Source organism: Megalops cyprinoides, chromosome 1 (assembly GCF_013368585.1).
Source record: "Megalops cyprinoides isolate fMegCyp1 chromosome 1, fMegCyp1.pri, whole genome shotgun sequence".
Taxonomy (NCBI): domain Eukaryota; kingdom Metazoa; phylum Chordata; class Actinopteri; order Elopiformes; family Megalopidae; genus Megalops; species Megalops cyprinoides.
Window position 1 is genome coordinate 69,909,096 of NC_050583.1, and position 22,720 is coordinate 69,931,815.

At 40.1% G+C, this 22,720-nt stretch overlaps 1 protein-coding gene across 1 annotated transcript in view; it reads left to right on the forward strand.

The window, feature by feature from the left end:
- Window positions 1-21,955, forward strand: part of LOC118775905 (RAC-gamma serine/threonine-protein kinase-like) — a 70,877-nt gene extending 48,922 nt beyond the window's left edge. Inside the window, exons 2-13 of the mRNA XM_036525889.1 lie at window positions 6-131; window positions 4,140-4,251; window positions 5,776-5,920; window positions 6,398-6,529; window positions 7,181-7,246; window positions 7,760-7,828; window positions 11,275-11,397; window positions 13,084-13,212; window positions 17,765-17,979; window positions 18,224-18,311; window positions 18,725-18,827; window positions 20,181-21,955. Coding sequence (XP_036381782.1) covers window positions 6-131; window positions 4,140-4,251; window positions 5,776-5,920; window positions 6,398-6,529; window positions 7,181-7,246; window positions 7,760-7,828; window positions 11,275-11,397; window positions 13,084-13,212; window positions 17,765-17,979; window positions 18,224-18,311; window positions 18,725-18,827; window positions 20,181-20,266 — 1,394 coding nt within the window. The 3' untranslated portion in view covers window positions 20,267-21,955. The remainder of the gene's footprint in view (window positions 1-5; window positions 132-4,139; window positions 4,252-5,775; window positions 5,921-6,397; window positions 6,530-7,180; window positions 7,247-7,759; window positions 7,829-11,274; window positions 11,398-13,083; window positions 13,213-17,764; window positions 17,980-18,223; window positions 18,312-18,724; window positions 18,828-20,180) is intronic.
- The last annotated feature ends 765 nt before the right edge of the window (window positions 21,956-22,720 follow it).

A 22,720-nucleotide genomic window follows, 5' to 3' on the forward strand; every position in this document is an offset into this window, starting at 1 on the left:
TACAGGAGAATATATTAAGAATTGGAGACCACGCTACTTCCTACTGAAAACAGATGGCTCCTTTATCGGTTACAAGGAGAAGCCACAAGATGCAGACCTACCTTACCCTCTCAATAACTTCTCTGTGGCAAGTAAGTCTCATCCCATATATACTGTAATTTCTCATTTTAATATAAATGAACTGCTATTGAATGAGAATACTTTAAAATGTGAAACATAAACCGTACAGAACAGCAAATACTTTGGCTGCGACTTGAGGAGGCAGCTGTACAGACAGTGGTGTGTCTCATTGACTAGACTGACTAATTGGCTGAGTGAGCACAGGAGCAACATTTTACCACTCAAATACAGGCAGAAAAGACAGAAAAGTACACTAATATCAGCCAACCGTTCCTGGTTTTTGTTGCCCTTTTTTCTTCCAAAGCACAGCAGAAATTTGTATGGAAAATATGCCAGAGAACAGAAAATTTGGACTTAAAAAGCACACCAAAACACAAATTTTTGGCCATCAAAATTATCCTGGCAGTTAGAATAAAACTAGTGGTCACCCATTATGCTGATAGGGATATCTGAGCTTCTGGCATGGACACTACATCGACGGACCTCCCAACGTATATGCCAGCATTTTTGTAATGCCAGAAAAAGTTAGCAATTTAGTAAATCAGTAGTTTAATAGTTTGTTATTCTCTTATCAGACATCTGAAGACACAGATGTGTGCACGTAGCAGATGTGTGTGTGAATTCAGTTACCGCAGCTTGAACTGTGAAATGGCGTCTGGAAAGAACAGGCTTCCTGTAGGCCTTGTCCGCTCGCACATTCCTGCTGATGCAGTGGAGTGAGCTCAGCTACAGAGCTCATCCATTCATCAGGAGACGCTGCCAGATTTTAATCTAAAGGCTGGAGCAGAGAGGATGGCCATACATCCAAGCGCGGCTGGTTGGCAGCAGGAGAGGATCGGAACATCTGTTGCGGAAGCTGGGAGGCCAGGTGGTGCTGCAAGGCTGTGCCGACTGCAGTCACATGCGCCTCTGAAATGAAGCAGCATAACCAGGCGCTCCCCAGGGTCACGTGCCATTGGACTGGTAACCCAGAGCAAGTTCTATGTATGCCTGTCACCTCAGTGAATAAGTTAGCACAATGCCACTTCACTGCCAGACCAAGAAAACAAAAGTGGCTGAATACACCAAGCTTATTAATCAGCTGTGTAAGAGTTTGTTAGTCAACATGTGCTTGAGGCATCCAACTTAACACGTTCTCTTGGGGTTCATTTAAAATATATGCTAATTTTTTTCCAGAAAACTCTGAATGTATTTTTAAACAGTAATTGTAAGGTGAACAGTCTACGTTGATTTTATTCCTGTTAACAGTCCAAAGTGCCCTTTAGTTAATCTCCCACAAACACACAGTTGAGTGTATCCGGTAAAGGTCTGCCTCGACTCATCTGAGCTGCTTAGTGGGAGCTCTAGGTAGGCAGGAGGTGAGTCCACTTCCTGCAGGAGAACTGACTCGTGGGTGGCACACACAGCAGCTTTTGCCCACAACATTCGTTTGGCTTCCACCTTGGAGGTCACAGCTAGTTCTTTTCATTGCTGTTGGGGGAATACATTCAACAAAGGCCTGTTGTGCTGTTCCAAAGAGGATACTTTGCAAAAGAAACCACCGCGAATGGGAATTGTCAGCGCGTTCTGTTCAAAGGAACAGAAAGACTCCTGTAGAACCATAGGACTATTCATTTGGACAATAAATGGGCAGAACCAAGACAGTATTATTTCATACACAAATGACTTTTTTCTCTAGTTCATAAACCGAAAGAAAGCGTGTTACAAAGGCATTTTTTAGCATTTCACTTCAGGGTATGTGTATTTCAATGTTTCTAAGCTTCAGACTAGTTTACTACCCATAATGCTCTTCAACATTCTCTGAGGCAAACAATTGGTGGAAATTTCCCTTTCAGCCAGATCTGTTCAAGCACTTGGGCATTTACCGTGGCTAAAATGTCCATGAAGGCTGTGTTGGCTTATCAAATCTAAGCAGCTACTGCAAGAGTTAACCTCCAGGGGGATTCCAGAAGTGTGCTCCTGCCTCTCATTTGCATACCTGGAAACACTTTGTTTTTTACTCAGTGACAACAGCTAAGCAATTTTATTTGTTTCCTCATTCAGGAATTGCTAGAAGCCATGACAGGAGTAAGAGCACTGAAATATAGTAAACGATATTGTTGAAAAGTGTTCACAAGTGTTTTACAGTCATCGTTCGTGTACATGTTTCCATACCTTTTTTGTATCCACTGGCAGAGTTGTAGAAGTTTAGACTATCTCTAGGAGCACATCCACATCTGTACATCTGAAAACAATGTTTGGTTCAACTATATATGATGTGATACAAAATTTGTTGAATAAATTTTTACGTGATGAAGTCAGTGAAATAATTAATAATATACCCAGGGCGATTTCTTGAGTAAATTCTTCACAGAAATGCTTTTAATTTTTTTATGTCATATCTACGTTAAATAAATTGGCTCCTTAAATACAATTATCAAGATGCCTTCCTGCTTTTATGATGAATATTTTGTTAATCTCCATGTACACATATATGCAAAGAGTACAAATAACAAATAAAGGTGATGATGATGATGAGTACCATATACAGATGGATGCATGAACACATTTTTTGGTATTTGCTGTCTGACTGACGGCCAAAAGACAGGGTATACATTATGAGAGACAATATTAGCCTTGTTTATACATAGTTTGCATGCTGTGTACTTTTAATAACCTCTTAAAATACCACTACCACAGTAGGGCTTCTGTCCCCCTTTTCTTTTTAGTCTGTCCTTAAAGCTGAAGTTTTAGCCTCAAACACATATTACAGTAATGCAAACATCGGAAGTGAGATTTCATGGCCTGTTTAATTGTCAGAGTAGCATTCTTTAACAGGTGCGGCTATAAGCAAAAATTGTCGGTACGGACTGGATCTGACAAAGTAAAGATCAAGTTATTTCCTCTTCAAAAAGCGTTGTATTATCCTTTTTTGACATGCTCTCTGTTCTGACCTTGTGTATGGAGCAGCTTGAAGCACACAGCGAGACATTTTTAACGTTTTTAATGTCTGAGGTAGGTTTGAGACCTAGCTGTGTCGTCATTAACCTTCCTGCCTACATTTACGCCACCCTGTGGTTTTGTTTCAGCTGAATTGGCTGGCTGAGGGGACCTCATTATGTGCTGGCAGGCAGGGCCAGCGATAAGCCCGCCTGTCTTTCAGTCTTTGTGCTGTGCCCGCGACGTTTGTGGTGACATCGCGCTGTCCTTGACAGCTCTCTCCGTTGGTCACTCATTGCACCTCTCTGATCAGTCGTTTTAATCTCACCTGTTTGTCAGTTCATCCTCAGGGTCATGAGCCTGCCTACCTGGTTCAGGGATGCTTACATCTGGTAGGAGGAAAACAGCTGTTGCACTGGGCCAAGCTGGCACAAGCTGGGTGCCCCTGACAGAATGTTTTTCTACATCTGTCTCAAAGGATGCCTCCTCAGTCCTAGTCTCTTTCATCTCGCTGTTGACCACTGTATGGTGACATTATTCTTCCCTGCACCTGATGGGCATCACCAGGGAAACTCATTGATTGTTGAGTTTTATGTCTTACGAGGTTATTAGCCTCATACAGGTGACCTCATGTCTTTAAAAAGTAGTAACTTGATGGTCATTTCCTTGTATCTTTTACAATTTACTTTGCACAATCATATTTCGAAGGTTATAGAAATTAAACTAAGCAGGTACTATATGCTTTGGGAACTCTTATATTAGTCCATGGTTATGCAACAGATGTGACTATGGTAGTGAAAGGTTATGTGGTAATTAGAATGATCTTTAACAAAAGCAACCAATGATAAATTGTGTATATGTCAAGTGACAGGAGGTTGGTAATGGTAATCCAGCAGGCCTGTTCTCTGTAGAGACCTGTGAAAACATCAGTGCCAATGCCCAGAATATATTGAGAACAGAAGGCTTGTTTGAGTGGACATGTGGACTCGCACTGTATGAACACCTCTCCCACTCTGCCCCCTCTCCCCTCTCACTCCCCTCATACCTTTGGTTCTGCTCTACCCTTGCCCCTCATGCTCTTTTTCTCTCTATCTCCTCAGAATGCCAGTTGATGAAAACTGAACGACCAAAGCCCAACACTTTCATCATCAGGTGTTTACAGTGGACCACAGTCATTGAGAGGACCTTTCATGTGGACACTCCTGAAGAAAGGTGGGTGCTGTCTCTTTCGTAACCACGGTACTATTTTGACCTCAGTGATGTGTAGTAGTGTATCATGAGCAATTTCCAAATTATTTGCAGGGTCTGAGGCCTTTAGTCCAAATTTGCTACTCCAGGCTATACTATAGCCAGGCCCTGGGTGAACATGATTGCCATAAACAGGTGTCAGAAGCCACAAAAATAAAAGAATCAGTAGTCTCTGAAGGTTAGGGCAACAATTAGAAGCTTTGAACCTGAGGGATCATTACATGAAAATAATTCTGTGTACTTCATTTTGTGCCCCCTCTTATTCCCATTCACATACAGTTTTATGGTTAATGTTGTGTTTTACAAGTACATTTAAATTTATCCCAAGACTTGTGCATGTGACACTCACTGTGGACACAGTAACTTGAAAAAAGAAATGGCTATACCCCAACAGCAGCATAAAACAACCAAAGGGGGAGGCTCTCAGCCACAGCAGGCAATTTGAGGTTTCAGAGTGAGCTCTCAAGTAACACTGGCATAAATTGTACAGCCCCTGTCCTTTCAGGAGCAAAGGTAGCTACAGCAATGTTAGGCACATAGTTACATGCATAGTTAGGTAACTTCCCTCTTGCTTTAGGTCTGCTTAGCTGCAGAGCGATCTGAAATAAAAACCTGATTCACGTGGAAAAAACCTTTACATTGAAGTGCATTCCATGAGGAAACAGTGCTCTGAGGTGCTGCTGAACTGAGGAGGCTGTTAACACACTTCCAGCTCTTGTCTCAAAACACCCTAGCATCAAAGTCACACATAACTGCCTGGCGGGAAGCCAAGAGGCCGGGGACTGGCAGGCTCACGTTTTCAGGGAGATAGAGAGGGAGAAGTGGCACCAGCTGGAGTCTTGCCTGGCTCTCACCAGACCCATTATCTCTTTAGCAAAAAAGAATCATTAAGCTTCAAAAAATGGAGAAAGTAGAACCTCTGCCTCATTTTCCCATCACCATCTGAGATGAAAACATAGTTCAGTATTTACTACTGAAATCTCAGTGTTGAACTACTTGAATATGATGAAAGAAGTTGATATATATGTATGTAAATAAGAAGTATGTAATATTGTGTATAAAAATGATTTGTTGTGATACTATCTGCTCAACAGCCCACAAATTATTTTAATCATAAAACATAATTAGGCATTGGGTGTTTTGCATTGTTGTTTTCTAGTGTCAGTTTTTTTATGACTTTAAATCACCGTGTTTAAAGAGGAGCCATCAGAGGACTATTACTGTTTATGCTACAGGTGTGCTGTCAGTAACATTGGTATTGACACTGGTATGTGGTACTGTAGTTGTCATTGAATTGAGACTGTTGCATTGTACAGGGATATCATAGATTTCACGCTACTGAGACTGGTATGTGATACAGTTGCACTACAGATATCACAGTGTTCAGACTGGTGTATGGTAGCAGTATACTGTAAGTCCCACAGTGCAGAGGCTAGAGGATTGGTGTACTTTAGGTGGCACGGTATTGAAACTGGTTGTGTATTACAGGGAGGAATGGATGGAGGCCATACAGATGGTAGCGGACAAACTCCAAAGACAGGAGGAGGAGCGGATTAACTGCAGTCCTACATCACAGATAGATAACATCTGTGAGGAGGAGATGGACACCTCCACTAGTCACCATAAACGGAAGGTGAGTTATCTCCAGCTGACTCCAGTGAGTCCTCTCTATTTGGGCCATAGCCCAGCTTTCGTCAGTGATTTTATCCTCCATTAATCAAATTTTTATTTCTTAATTACATTTTTTTTACATCAGGACTTTATAAATGCAATACTTAAATCTCATGTTGAAGATTGGCAAATTATGGTTTAAAACTTCTTTGAAAAACTATTCTTACTATTTTGGTCCAGTCAATATCAGCAGCACTAACTGATATGTAAGTCTGACAGAAGGTGCTGAGTGACTGCTGTTCAGAAGAGGGGCCACAGAGTAAATATCCAGCTGTATAAATGGATAACATTGTAAAGAACTGTAACCTATGTAAGTCGCTTTGGATAAAAGCGTCTGCTAAATGAATAAATGTAAATGTAAATGTAAAATGAGCAGGCCCACATGAGAGAAATATTCACACCTTTTCCTGCATGACCTTTCCTGTTTATTTTGTCACAGACAATGAATGACTTTGACTATTTAAAACTACTTGGAAAAGGCACTTTTGGAAAAGTCATTCTTGTGAGGGAGAAGGCAAGTGGGACGTATTATGCAATGAAGATCCTGAAGAAAGAAGTCATTATTGCAAAGGTAGGTTTATAATGCTCTCATCCTTAGCTTTTCTCTGTGGGTCAGACAACAAGTATTGCGTTTCAGTAATCAGGTATTAAACATGTATAATTTTTAAAAAATATATATAAAGGTATTTATCTTGCCTCTGAGAAAAAAATTTATTTTGACAAGAAAAGATGTCCAATTTTTCTATAGATATATTTCAGTTACAAATGTTCTGGTATTCAGATGTGACTCTCAGTAACATTTAAGTTTAGATATGCAGAAAATTCTTTTAATTAACCCTTCTGTATGTGACTTATTCTATGCTAAGTAGCATGTGTTACGTTACATGGTTCGTTATGTTTTCATTAGCGTTATTATGCTTCTCATAGTTTTCACCACTGCATTTGCTATACTTTGTAACGTTAAATCACTGTTTCCTGAAAGGTAATGTTTGCTAGAATTTTTCCAATCTAGTGTACTAATCACACTGGTTTGACCATACGTGCGAAAGGGTTAATCTTTATTATACTGTATAATGTTAGGGTACAACACAAAAATTCAGCAGTCTCACCATGTTTAATACCAGAAAACCATGCACATCTTAACAGACTGCTTTTGTCCAGTTGAACAAATTGAACAAACCAAACCAATTCTATAATCACCCGCGCTTTCTCTCTCCTTCAGGATGAAGTGGCCCACACACTCACGGAAAGCAGAGTATTAAAAAACACTAGACACCCCTTTCTAACTGTGAGTACTCTCCATAAGATCTTGAAAAAACATCACATCACATCACACACACACACAAATACATACACACACACACACACACACACACACACAAAATAAACCTTGGGGCCGAAAGTTTTGATTGTATGCACACGGCACCCCTAGAGACTAATTACTACAAAGAGAATAAACTGTTGTGGATAAATGGCACAATAGCAGGCCTGCATGTGTAGAGACATCACAGTAGAGGAGTAATTTCAGTGACACCCCAGATGCTGTTGTGAGATTCAAAACACACACGCCAGGTTTAGCAAAACAATGAGGCAATGCACTGCAAGGCATGCTCCCACTAGTCCGTCTGCCCAAGTTAGAGCTCAGATGAACTGAAATAATTATTCTACATTAATTTTTACTTTGCACTCATTACTCACATCTTTTGTATATCAGTGTAAGTGATGAAATGTATTTGCCAAACAGTTCCTCTCTCAGTATATCATTTTTCCTTGACCTCTGCACCTCCGCTTCCTGTTCCAGTCTCTGAAGTACTCTTTCCAGACAAAAGACCGGTTGTGCTTCGTGATGGAGTATGTCAACGGGGGCGAGGTAAGATGGAGTACCATTGTGTTCTCCCCACACAACCTCGTAAGTGGCTTAGCCCAGCTGTCCCACTGCTAGCCCTTTCGCTGGTGCGTCCTTGTCTAACATACGGCAACATGGCGTTGCATCTGTCTGAATTCTGGTATAAACGAAGGAACGCGTGAAAAACCTCCAATGTAAAATATGCTCTAACTCAAATAGTTTTTCTCAAATGTTTTTTTTTTCTATTTTATAACTGCCCCTGCATTTTAAACAAAATATTTGTTTGTCAGGAATGCTGTAACAATTAGTACCAAAAATAAATTGTCATCACACAGAAGCTACAAAGCTTGAACTGATAATAATGGATTACATTTTCCAGGATGTTTCACACCAGTAAGGAAGAGCAAAAGGAAAAAAATCTTGGTGATTCAAGTGAGGGGAACACGCAAAGATGGTTGGTGTGTACTTACTTCTCATGAAAATCTGCTGCACCATTTTATTTTGAAGCATATTTAGAATCAGTCAGTTGCTCATGTTTGGAAGTGCAAATCAACAATTACTCATTATGAAAAATCACCCCTTTATAGGTTTGTGTGCCTGTTTGGTCGTGCGTGCTGTGGCACTTCTGGTGCTTATTGCTCTACGTAGTGTCTGGATGCTGTGTCACCGCAGGTAACACCCATAAAACACTCCAGCAGCATCCAAACTTTTTTCTTTTTTGACTAACAGAAAACCCGATAGAGGCACATTGAGGTGTGTACATGCAGGCATTTGTGTAAGTGTACATGTACAGAATGTGTAATGCACGCAAACATACAGCCATAAGCCCAACCAGCCACTGTGAAAGCTGCTCTGTGACTTGAGCCCCATCACAGACATCTTATTCCTATGATGCCAACCAGGCTTCAGCAGATGAAGTGTGTCCACGTGACTGTGGTTGTTTATGCATAACTTTGAGTATTAAGAATTTGCACTGATTGTTGCATCTTCCCTGAAGTTCTCACTTCTGCTAGAGTATATACAGCAGTGTCTTTGCAGAGGTTAAGTGAGGTTAGCTGTATTGTACCAAAGTTGTGTTACACCTCACTTCACCACCGCCAGGAGGTGAAAAAATCTAACTGCAACACGCGCTTGTCGTCTGGGGTACAGTGTTGAGGTATCATGTACCTGAAATGGCATTATAAGGATTGCCATAAATCAATACCTATGTTACTGACATTACTAAGGATATTTCTCTGTGGGTTTATGAGATAATTCTTCATTCTTGCTATAATGTGACAAAGGTCAAGTAGGGTAAATGATAATCTGCAGTTGGAGTGAAGTGTTAAAATATCTAAGTAGTGATCAGAGGGCTTCAGTATGTGGCAAATATATAAAAAAAGTTTAAAAGTTCCATTTTCGAAACAGTGACAGGCGAATAGCACAAGCAACACATTAAATTTTTGATCTGTGTGGTTCTGATCAAGGAGCTTGTTCAAACTGTTAGTAGAAGTGGGTAGTATCAAGGGAGAACACTGAATATGTAGTATTTTATCTTTATTTCGAATACAGGGACAAAGTAAGGATAACTTTTTTGTTTAATCAAATTATTAAGGCTTAAACTGAAAACCTACATTGAGGTTAAACCTAAATAAACAAATTGACTCAACATGGTACATTTGTTCCCATATTGGTTTCAGCAGCATAATATCCCTCTTACCCACTCAGCTCCTCTGAAGTCAGTGATCCCTACTGTGACTGGAGGTAGAAGAGATTTCAGTAATCACTGTGCAGTTTGGTCTGGTGAAATAGAGCCATAGACACCATGTTCCCTAGTGTTTGACAGCCACATTACATTTTTCTGCTTAACAATTAGCCATGCATAGAGTTATGGCTTATTGTTATATGTATATGTAAGCTATATTTACTTGTTTTATTCAGTTTTTTCTGGGGAGTAATTAAACATGGCACTGTGTTCTGTTTGACCTATGGACTATAGTATAAACGCCCCTTCTCCAGAGCTTTTCAGTCTTATTTTATATAGGCCATTATAACATGCATACACACGGTCACTCCGTTGTGCCTTAATTTCATGTAAAAAATTTCATGTTTCCAAACAAGACTAATAAAGATAGTAAGTAGGCAAGTAGGACATGCTCATGTGTGCACACAGTGGGAAACATCCATATGAATGTATTATTTAACATGAAATATATTAAAAACAGTAAAAACAGTGTGTTTTAGAATGTACCTATACCTAAAGAATCGCTGTTCATTTTTCCAGCTGTTTTTGCTGTGCTCAAGAAATCAGTGAAAATAAATCTATGCAAAATGTCTCAGGGAAAATTGTAGTGTATTTTAGCTTGGCAATATCTGTTCATTCCTGAAGAAAAACAGTTCTGCTGGCATATCATTTTGGTTTGATGTCAAAAATAAAAGTTTTTCTGTTGTTTTTTTGTTTTTGTTCTGCTTTCTCAGAAATTGTTGATTTTTCCGAGTCAAAAATACCATCTCAATCACCAGAAAAGCACCAATCATCTTAAAGGTGACAATGTCAGCTTTAGAATGACATAAATTAAAAAAGGAATACACTTGTATTACATGTAGGTTAAGTCATGAGGAAATGAGAAACCTCTCAAAATTTACATTTTAGTTTTCATACATATTTGTAAAGCATCTGATGCATTGTACGGTGTGGAACCTGCAAAAGATGTTGACATATTGAAGCCATCTCAATTCTCTGGATTAGTATCCCACTGACATTTTCCAACCAGAGGCTGAAGCAGACAGCCAACAATCTCTCCTTCATTCCCTCTGTCTAAGCGTCACCTGTGTCCTCCGTTGGTCAAGCCAGCGCCATTCCATCAGCATCTCCAGCTTGTGCCGATCTGTCTGTCCACTCTTTCAAAACCTGCGCATTCACAGCTGCCAGTACAGTTATGAATGCATACCTGTCCTCAGCTGTGCCCAGCCACCCCCCCCCATTCCCATTAGCTTTCTCTTTAATAACCCCTGCAGCCTACTACTAAACCATGGACTGATGCAAACAATCCCCCTTTGCAGGCTCAGTATTGTTTTCTGTAAGAGGGAACAGTGTGGAAGGAAGGGGTCAGGTGCATTATCTAACTTTTACTTTCTGGGCATCTGAGATGTAGCGAGGCAAGAGGGTGATTACTCTTTATAAATAAGAGGATGGTTGCAGTAAGGGTCTCTCCATAGTGCCCCGAGGGTAGGCTCACCATCACATACTCCGAAACCACTGTTAACAAGATCAGCGTATTGATTAAAATGCTTATTTAACAGGCCATTCCCATGCCTCTCTGGAAGGAGGAGGGAGAACATGCCAGCTGCCATTTAGGTTCAGCGCACGTCCTTGGAGGGCCCACCATCCATCGACTCAATATGGCAGTGGGAGGCAGTTTGCATTGTGTTAATTTCCACCCACTAAATCAGTAATTATTGCAATCCTGTCCCCACTGTTTATCTTGCAGCTGTTTTTCCATTTGTCGAGAGAGCGGGTGTTCTCGGAGGACCGCACTCGTTTCTACGGCGCCGAGATAGTCTCTGCTCTCGACTACCTACACTCCGCCAAGATCGTGTACCGGGATCTCAAGGTAAAAAGAAGAACAAAAAACAATTTAACAATCTATGGCTGCTTGCTGGAAGTAATCAGATATTTGAAATGTTCCCTTAGTCCCATTCTTGCCCTGCAGTTTAGGCATCCAGTTTGTTGTGTGTGTCCTGTATGCGTGTCCATTCTGTGTGTTGTGCGTGCATGCGTGTGTGTGTGTGTGTGTGTGTGTCAAGGGCCAGGATGTGTAAAATATGATTAAAGCCTCAAGATTTTGAAACACTGAAACTTTCATGGCTGTAGAGGAGACCACATCGTTCTGTTTACAAGTTGTAGTGCCCATTAGCAGTACAGTACACCCAAAAATGGAAAAGAAGTGCAATTAATATCTGTAAGGCTTATGTGTGTGAATTTCTTAGGGTCTTTTTTGCTCCTGATATGCCAGTAGGATGTCTGTGTATTGTGAAAAACCATGGATTAATTTAGTCATATGTGTGACCATGTGGTGATACTATATGGAACATATGTCATCCTCAAAATGAATAAAACAAGCTCCGCTCTCTGTAAATACAATAGCAATTTACGTCATTGTACCTCTCATAATTCTCAGTTGGTGGAGCATTGGATTCATTCTGAAACAATTAAACAATTTAAACAGTTTGGAATATTGCAATCTGATGTTTGGCAATAATATATGTATAGTTAAGGTGTAAAAAAATGCATGATTTAACATTGATGAGGAAGGGGAAAGAAGAAACACATTTTAGAAACACAGATGAAAGTGAAAATGGCAACTGAAATGACATGGAGAATCAAACTCACTAGTAGACGCTAACTGTACAAGCTATGTCTGCATACTGTTTGCTATTCACATTCAGTCAGTCAGCATGTTCATCCTATGTACAGTAAAGTGTGCCTCAACAAACACTCATTTGTTGTGAAGTGAGCAGGATTTTCAAAGGTGATATACTGCAGTATCAACTGCAGCAAAACAGCTGATATGTTTTTTTGTTTTTTTTTTTCTTTTTTAGAAATAAACATATAGAAATAACAAATGAAATAAGACCTGACATTTTCTGAAAACGTGGCTCTCGGGTGGACATTCCTCATACACCATTCCTTGTCCATCCTAGTGTGTGACAGTGTGTCCAACATACTAATTTGTACTCTGGTACAAGGAGACCTACTTTTGTGCAAGGTGGTGGTAACTTCCACACCTGTGTGAGAGTTAAGAAAATGATATCATGCTCTTAATATCTAATTTGTCTCAGTTATACAAGCATATTGAGGTTTTGAAACATTTTGGTAGGTAAAGGCATCAGAATGGATTAAAAAAATATGGTTGCATTTATCTGTCCCTCACCTATATAATTAAGATCAAAAGTCAAGTTTTTTACAGCACATGGACTTGCTGCTGGGTGGAGAAAAGCATCACCACTGCAAGGAATCTCAGTCCTGGTCTCATTTATTTTACCCCTCACACATGTCAGAGGAGGAACCACTAGCGCATCTGTGATTTTGCTTAATTTTATCAAATAACTGTCTACATTTGGGTTTGTGTTCAGTTTTTGTTGTACCCATATTATTAAGGTCCTTGTGAAAATCCTTCTTCTTCTTTCCCTTCTTCTCTCTTATTTTTGAGAGTTTAGGAGGAGTTGGAGTGTGATTCATGGTCGGATCTCAGCAGAGACACCTTAATGCTCTTTCTTCCTCCCTTTTCTGCCGCCAGCTGGAAAACCTAATGCTAGACAAAGACGGTCACATCAAAATCACAGATTTCGGACTCTGCAAAGAGGGAATCACAGATGCTGCTACCATGAAGACATTCTGCGGTACACCCGAGTACCTTGCCCCAGAGGTAGGGTGCTGAATCCTTGACTTAAATGCACATAAACTGCCGTACTGTACAGGTCACACATACTGTACTTTCATCAGCACAGGCATGTGCACATATGCGCATACACATGTGCATGCATGTGTGTGTATGCATATGGGTGTGTGCTATGTGTGCATGTGCACAGGCATGCATGCCTGTGTGTGTGCATGTGTGCATTGGTGCTCACAACTGAGAAGGGATGTAGCAGGTAGAAAGATTGTTTATCTGTCACATATAGATTCCAGTTGAAATGGTACAGAGGACAATTTGGCGGAGCGTTTTGTTTTGCACAGCCTCACCACTGTGCCAGGAGATGATCTGAGTGTTGGATATTTTTCACGGGAGTTTGTGATTGCACAAAAAAGTACATGCTAAATAGAGGCAGATGGTGGCAGATGGGGGAGGTTGGAAGAAGGTGGCTGGGAAACCTGGAGATCTATACCCCCATACTGGTGTAAAAATAACAATGCACTCTGTGCCAAGTTCCAGGGATGCAAAGTAGCAGGGATTAAAAAAGAGCAAGAGAAGTGAAGGGGGAGGGGGCACTCTACTCCTTTGGGTTATGAAAGTAAAACTTTAGCTTTCTCATGGGTCCAGTGTTTTATATGTTAAACTAGAGGCCTGGAAAGGACAGCAGCTGATGTATTTAGTAAATCCCCTTCCCCTACAACACCTTTCTTCAAATCCTCTGGCTGTTACAGAAAGTCTTGATCCTCAGAAAATGGTTTGCGTTTATGTATTTTTAATTGGATGTATTTTATTTATTGAATTTATTGTTGGAATTAAATTACAATAGAGCCAATATAAATGTAGATAAATAACTGTTCCTCTGTAAATTCTGATAGCTCTGCTTCTGTCATTATTATTACAAGTATGTCTAAGTGTGTGTAGAAGAAATTCCATTATTGTTTCAGAAATCTCTTAAGACAAAACAGGGTTCAGAATATGGCCAGCAGGAATTCGTTTTACAGAAGTGATAGTTTTCCCACAACATTCACATTCTAGTACATTTTACTCTCTTCATTTCATAGTGGAAAAAAGAGATGTCTCTGGAGTGTCTCTAGTACAAAGACCATTTGTATGGAGCTGTGTGTGTGGCTGTGGGTGTGTGGACAGACCGGCGTGCAGCGGGCAGAGCTGGCTGTTCCCTCAGCCCTGCTGGGGGACAGGGGGACTGGTGGAGCCGCGGGCCTCCCAGCCCACTATGCCAAAGGCCCAGCATTGGGAGCAGCAGTCCTGCCACATGGCCACCAGAGCAGGGCCTACATTTCTCCTCCAGGCTCGCTGCTTTGCCCATGGCTTTGGAACATGGGAGTGGGGGGTGGGGTGCCCCAACTGGCTCTGTGTACGTTAATCGCATCCCCGCCTGTTCCCGAGCTGCTCCTGAAAGTCCCAGAACAAACTCCTGCCCACCCCCCGCCACCCCCTCCTTTTTCCCTAAATATCGACATGAACAGGCACTGTCTCTCTGGGCTGAGACCGCTCTGCTAGTGAGAGCTGCATTGCCACTGAAGTGGGAGATATCACACCGCAACAGTTTTAAACATTGAAACTGTACCATTTTTCAGATGTGCTGCAAGTTGAGCCTTAGTCAAGCTGAGACTGGTTAAATCTTGAGCAAAATTTTGTTCCCCAAGGTCTTGTAGTTTTTATGTCTGTTGATCTGAAGCTGAACCAATTTAAAAGAATTAATGTTCTATTTTAACCGTGTAACATTAGCTCTCTTCTGTCCAGTAGTACTGTACTTTGCATCTTTCTGATTTTAAACTTGGATAAAAAGGGAGTCTTGTGAATTTTGTCAGAATTTTTTTTTTTTTATCCGAAGTACAAAACAAATAAATTTTTGGATTAATTTTTGTGAAACCAAAAAAAAAAAAATTGTGAACAATTTTAGTTAATATTCTAAAAGGAAGAAACAATGCTTTCTTCATAATGAGGTGGACTATTTTATTGAATCAAAAAAGAAATGCATAAAAAAACTTTACAAAAAGGATCACAGACTCTCTTTTCCTCTCTTCTTGCTAATTAAAACTGGATGCATGCAAGTCAGAGCCACTGCCAAAATGCAGTGTCAATAGAAGAGTTTAGCTTTTTATAAGCATACAAAAGGCCAGGTGGGGATCTAATCCCTTAAACACCTACAGGTAGCTGGCTTCAAAGAGTAATCAATTCAAGAGGAAACCATCAGCAGAAAAAGCCACTTAATTTTTGAAAACGTTGTTGATTATGGAGAATTTAGATAAGACTGTTATTTGCCACATTGCACAGTCAGTTAGATATATTGTTGAATCGGCAAGCTCTATTGAGATCAGTTTGCAAAAATAAAACCGAATAGAAAACTGCAGGACTGATTGATTTATAGAGCCAGCTAGAATCAGGCTAATAGTATGTATCAACCATATGTCATTTATCATCTCAGGTTTTCACAGTTTATAGGGCATTAAGTGTGTTTTGAGAGCTGTCCAGTTTTGTCTTAATTTCTGTTAATTCCAGGGCTAATTGTCTTCAGCTGGTTGCCTGTGTTTACATCATATGGCTTAACTCTCAAATGTAGAGTTAAGAATAGATGAGTGTATTGCTGTGATGTAGTAACCTGGAAAGACTGAAGACAGATACCTTGTAATTGTGAATGGCTCTTCCAGGAGTTCACCAGAATAAGAACATCATTTGGATACAGGTCCGTCTCTCTGTGTACATTAGAGACAAGACGTCATTATTCGCAAGATCTGGAGCATATGCTTTACTGGCTGGAATCCAGCTATGGATGTCTTCAGATAGACATGTTAATTACAAGCTGCCAGGTGAAAGGCAGCTGCACCATTCAAAGCAGAGGCCTCTGTTCTCCCCCTTCACTAGGAATGAGCAACAGCACCTCTGAGTTTGATCTAATGTGTAGTAGCAGGTACAGAGTGAACAGGATGGTGGTCCACACATTGTCCTTGATCCAACTCTCACTCATGGAAAGGCACCATGAGTTCCTTCACACCCTCCACATTCAAACCAATGGCTAGAGGACTGGCTTCTGCCAAATAACAACAACAGCAATAATTCTGTTTTCAGAAACAGACGATGTTTCTTGTGTGGCTCACATTTTTCTCTAACAAGCTTTAACCCCAGCTGGTTGTTCATCCCCAAATAAAACAAAAAAAGTTGGGGCAGACATGGGAAACAATTTCAGGGTATCCGCAGGTTAGTAAAGACTCTGATGAAGAATAATAATTTGATTTTACTAAAAATAAGGCTTTAAAAAGCATTAAAATTCTTAAGTGTAGTTTTCAGAGGTAATTTGTTTTATTATTTGAGCAAAATTCAAGTGAACAAGTAATTTGGGAGATAATATTAATTCATACATGTTGCCTGTGATTCCCCTTAGCTGTTCTAAAATCACTGTAAAGCATGGCCTCAAGAGGCTTGTTGCTTTTATAAACCAGCAGTGATACTTATATAATAAAAATCCACCAATGTGTAATAAATAAGATTATTAAAAAAAAACAAACACCATTGTTTCATAATAATAATTGCCAAGCAAGACAAGGATCAAAGCCAGTGGTGGGTCTAACCCATCATTCCATGTCATGAACAGTAAGCCTAACTAGCTAGCTAACATTGGCTAACTTCTAGGGTGTAGGGTAGATAGCTACATTAATCTGAATGTTACCATTTAGCTTCAGTGGTTAAGTTCCAGTAGTTTCTGAATTAGTAATACGCTTTGTTATCATCAGCCATCAGCTGCGTTAACTAATTTGTGATTAAAAATAATATTAAAGCTCTCCATATTGTCCTGATTTGCTGAACCATATTTTTCATTGCAGGTTTGGTCAAATGTAACCAATCTAACTAACCAGGTGTCAGTCCAATCCTGTTTAGTGGGAGGTACTGTTAAGCGCCCAGTGTCTTCTTAGTGACTGCACAGTGATATTTATACACAGTTAGATATAATTATACACAGGTGAACAAGTGTGTCATGTTGTAACTGTTTCTATGTTGTGTATTTTAGCATGGCTGGAATGCTGTTATGACCGATTAACATCTAGGACCAGAACTATCCATTTTAGCGGTTTGCTCAGGAACCTTTAGGTTGTGACCGAGGAGGGGGGCAGAGGTGCAACAGTCAGTGGAAATGTAAATTTTCCAAAAAAAATGGTGGGTAAAAAGGACTTTCAAGAGTGGTTGTGGGAGATGCAGCTCTCTCTATTACTGTGAGATACTGTGGTTTAGTGTTCACATTCAACCCTGGGTAGATTTTGTGTTGTGGCTTTGAGGCGTTCAGTCTTAATGGAGTTATCAGACACAGAAACACACACACACACACACACACACACACACACACACACACCTCTTTTATTATTGTTTCATGAAAGACACGGGCCTGTGGCTCATTGCTGGGCGTCTAATTCCCACTACATTTTCTTTCATTGCATGTTCAAGAAAGGAAGCCTCACTCTGAGTTTTACATGTGTAATTGAGTGCCCAGTGTTGCGTTAGCGTCAGTCCAGGTTGCCCAGCATTGATGATGGCTGCTCCTGCCTCCCAGGTGCTGGAGGACAATGACTACGGCCGGGCGGTGGACTGGTGGGGGCTGGGCGTGGTCATGTACGAGATGATGTGTGGCCGGCTGCCCTTCTACAACCAGGATCACGAGAAGCTCTTCGAGCTCATCCTCATGGAGGACATCAAGTTCCCCAGGACGCTCTCAGCTGATGCCAAGTCACTACTGTCTGGTCTGCTCATCAAAGACCCCAACAAAAGGTACTGGTTATTTCTGCACCCTGCTCCACAATAGCCTGAACTGAGGTCATAACCGTAGGGACTGCAGCATGGTCAGTGCCACAGACTGGAGTCTCTCATGGAAAAATAGCGCATGTTACAATATAAAATATAAGATGTAAGGAATGTCTTTCAAATACATGCCAATGTGTACTGTATTGATTGTAAGGTCTTGACAAATAAATATATGTTAAATAAACTTCTGTAATTTGTTTCTTTATGATAGACTTGGTGGGGGTCCAGATGATGCAAAAGAAATAATGCGACACAGTTTCTTTGCTGGATTAGACTGGCAAGATGTATATGATAAAAAGGTAAGACTGGAGAAAGTGGCAAGTGATGGCTATTTTGTCTGATTTCACTGATTGTCTGTGCATGAAGCCAGTTGCAATGATATGTGTTTACATGTATATGTATATGTGAGGTAATACAGTATGTGTAAATAGCAGTATTATTTGTCATTATATTTGGCTAAAAATAGATCAGCTCCTTCAGCCATCATTGTGGCTATGGATTTTTTAAGTGACTTTTTCTGCTCCGTACAATTACAGTAGTTAGGGTTAATGATCTGACCCTTCTTCCTGAGAAAAACTAGCATGAGCTAATTCAGTAGTGTACGCAGACTGCTGATAAGAGGGTAGCTATGATAGTGTAAGATCTGTAGAACCATTTCCTCCAGCCAAACCTGTGCAGCCCACTGCAGGAACTTATTTCTCTTCTTCTTCAGCTGATACCTCCCTTCCAGCCTCAGGTGTCATCAGAGACAGATACCAGGTATTTTGATGAAGAATTCACGGCACAGACGATTACAATAACTCCTCCTGAAAAATGTGAGTCACAGCTTCATAAGATTGTCATGAATTTTCAAGCCTGTTTAGTCCCACTCCCATTTAGTTTCTCAAGCCTATGTCCCTGGTGGGACATTTTATAAGGAGTTCTCCATCAGAAACTAGAATTAGATTTTTTTTCACTCATGTCTGAGGCAGATCCCAGTACATCCCGCAAAGTGTCAGTTTCACCTGTCTGTCACATGCTTCACACAGAACATCTTGCTCTGCATTCACAAACAGTTGTTAAGGCACATGTAGACAGCCTTGCTCATGGGGTTCCTCAATCCTGCAGATTTTGTTTGTCGCCCTAATAAGTAAGATACTTTCGGTACTTTGAGCATATGGTCGTTTACATCAATTTACCCTAATAACTGATTCAATTATGTGATGAAGGGATCGGATGGAAAAAGCCTCTGCTCCAGTACTGGAGCTGAGTTAGCAGAGCAGGCCACTTAGCATCTAATGATTTTTATTGAGGACAAAAATCCACCTGGAAGACATAAGAGTGGTGAAGACTGCTCATTTCCAGGTGAAGTTGACACCTTGAAGCTTTCAATCCAGAACAGATGAAAGCCTACCAGTACGGTCCTGTTTCTTTTCTTTTTCATTGGTCTTTCTCCCGGGGTTTCCTCATGTGCATAACTTTTGACAGCATTGTATATAGGGTAGCCAAATACATTTTCACACATGTCAGTAACCTTTTACAGAATTCACTCAGTCATCATTTCTCATAGCCACAACCCAGCCTACCCAATTATGATTGCACTATTTTTACATAACACTGAAGCATTGCTTGATCAATCTCAGATTTGGCACACATTGTTCATTGTGTGTAGCACAATTTGTGAAACACCTTTCCTTTCTCTAGAACACAAGTCAAAGCCATTGTGGCCTCCAAACACATTTCACATGTCACTTTATTTAGGAGTGAACTACAGATATTTGCACGTTCCTGTTGTGGCTCTAGGTCACTGGCTATGTCCAGTATGGTAAACAGTACTTTGTCTCAAGTCACACTGAGGTGTAATTAATTTTTCTAAACAAATTTAGAAATGTCACCAGTATTTACACATTCACTCAATTTCATTTTTCATTTCTCAAACTATTCTCAGACATATTGTCTTCATGTACTCTTTACCATTGCACGAAACTTAGGAGTGTAGTGATAGACAGCAACCTTTGGTATGATGTACATAGGATGGAAATGTGTTCCATTATTTAAGAAAATTGCAGTTGCATTACATGATTAATACAATAGAACATTTGTAAATGGATGATCATGTGTTTTACTATTTACTTGGGTTTGTAACTTCTCTTCATAATCCACTTGTTTCTCTCTTATTCCCCTGGCAGTTGATGAAGATGGAATGGACTGTATGGATAACGAGAGGCGGCCACATTTCCCACAATTCTCCTACTCTGCCAGCGGGCGGGAATGAGATCCCCAACACAGCCAGTAGTTCTTCATCACCATTCAAGGCTATCACTGGAAATATGTTTACTTCCTCTTTTTTCTTCTCCATCTTTATTTATGATAAAGATGGGGAAAACCATTACAAGACTTTTTTTTTTTTTGAAGTGACGGGATTTTGCACGTCGGGCCATACTAATGTCAGCTTGGCCCACATAACCAGCCTCCTAAGGTTTCAACATCATTGACTGCAAAGGGTGATGTTTTGCTTATATTTGTTTATTCGGTTGTTCAGTTTTGTTTTATTTTTGTTTGTATTCTTTTGCGTTAATCTGAAAGCGCTGTTCACATTACTTGTAGGGAACAAAAACAAAATGCTGCCTTACGCTCGTGTAGAATTTTAATTTCAGATTGGGTGGTGGGGGAGATGGGTTACCGTGTGGCTCATGGATCATGGGAGCTTTCATTCACATTGCCATGGCAATGCCCCCATGTGGCAGAAAATATTACTGTACCCTGCTGCTACACTAATCTCAATTGATTTATGTTATTTTACAGGATCAATTGCAGTGGTGTTGTATTTTAAAGTTTCAGATTTTATTTTGCAAAAATTAAAAACTGCCGGAAACAGTTCACTCAGGCTACACACAGCACATCTGTGTTTAACTCAGTTACAGGTCAAGCTTTACTCGCTCCTTAGGTGGAGTTGCTGAAAACAACAGCCAAATAGTGTCCTCTCACTCTGCAACAGCTGTTTATCATAGATAAAACAACAATGGTCTTAAATGTGTTCATAACCTTTATGCTATAGCTAGCACATTGCCACTTGCTAATGGAAGCAGTAAATTAAATCACTGTGTAAAGGATGTATAAACTGTCATGACGAAACCACACTCTGGGATATTGCTCTGCCAGTAGTAAGTACACAGAAAATGCCAGAGATTAAAGCAAAGTGGGTTGAAAGATCCATTGAAACAGAGCCACACAAAAAACCCGTTAAGAACCTGTGTAAAAATGGATGGAATAATAGGTACTTGTTCTTTAGAGGCTAGAGAGAGTCACATGGTATTTATTTGATGCTGGTTTCAAAAGGTATGTCAATTAACTGGGTTGAAAGCAGATACTTTTTCCTCCCTTTGGTGTGTAATATAAGGAACACTTTTTTATTGGACATATCACTGGACAGGAAATATTGTGTTGTTGTATTAATAGCGGGCTAACAAAAAGGAGAAACTACTTAAGTCTGAAACATTTTGGAGGGCTGGGGCTCCGTTTACTGTCTGCTCCTTCCTGTTTGTCTGAGGGGAGAGGCTAAGGGGATGCTGGGATGGGGCCAAGCCCTCCCACTCTCAAATGTGCAATCAAGGGTTGTATGGACATTTCACACCTGACCAAGCATGTAGGGAGTGGGAAAAATGGAGAACAACACTGGTAATATATATTTTTTCCTTAAACAAAAAGTTGGACCTTTGTTGTCAGAATTTGGTTGGATTTTACATCACTGTTTTTTTTTTTCATTGTTTGCACAACTGCAGAATTATTTATTTTTTCTTCTAATTTGAATTGTGTAAGATATTATTAGGAGTGTCACCCAGTCTTTTGTACTGGATCAGAAAACCTGTAAATGGCTGAAGAATGTAGATGGGCACAATGCTAAAGCCTTTTCATTTTATTTTCTTTTTATTTTTTTGCTTTTGGTTGTTTTTTTAATTTTTGTCTTACCAAAATATCAGGGCAAGAACCCTACAGTGGACTTATAGGAGTCCCCTCTTTACCATGGTAGTATTTATTGTGAACATTAAAAATGATTCATTTCAGAGTCTTCACATATTAATATATTGCTTATTTTCTTACTGAAGGTCTCTCAGTTCTTATAAATAATTTTTTTTCTCTTGGTAAAGGGCTGTATAAGCTGGAAATCCCTGTATAACAAGCAAAGCGCATCTATTGTCTTTAAGCAGCTGGTTATTTAGAAGTCTTGCTGTAAATGCAGATATAGGAGCAAGTCATTGAGAACAAAATGTTTCCATGGCTGAACAGCATACTGAAGAATTTATTAATCTTTTCAAAGTGTATCTAGATTTACCAGATGAATAGAGATGTACTGGCAAGTGTGCACAGGTGACATGATGGTAAAGTCCTTTGCATCTCGACTACTGGTTTTAAGTAGTTTGCATAAAGTGGAATCTTTCCAACCAATATAATGAATAACTGCTGATTCCAGCAATGTGTATCACATTCCTCTGTGATATTTAGCATCATTATTAGCGGAGTTTACAGACTGGCCAATTCTTATTACGTTTTCCACAGAGAGCTAGCAATATAATAATGGGCCTGTGTATCTATATAACCACTTAATGATTCTGAATGAAACAAAGTCATTGGGAGAGCTCACATGGAACTAACACATCGATTAATTGTGCATGCATGTAATCAGAGCATTTCTTTGTTGTTCCATTGTCACAATGCTTGAATCTGGTGA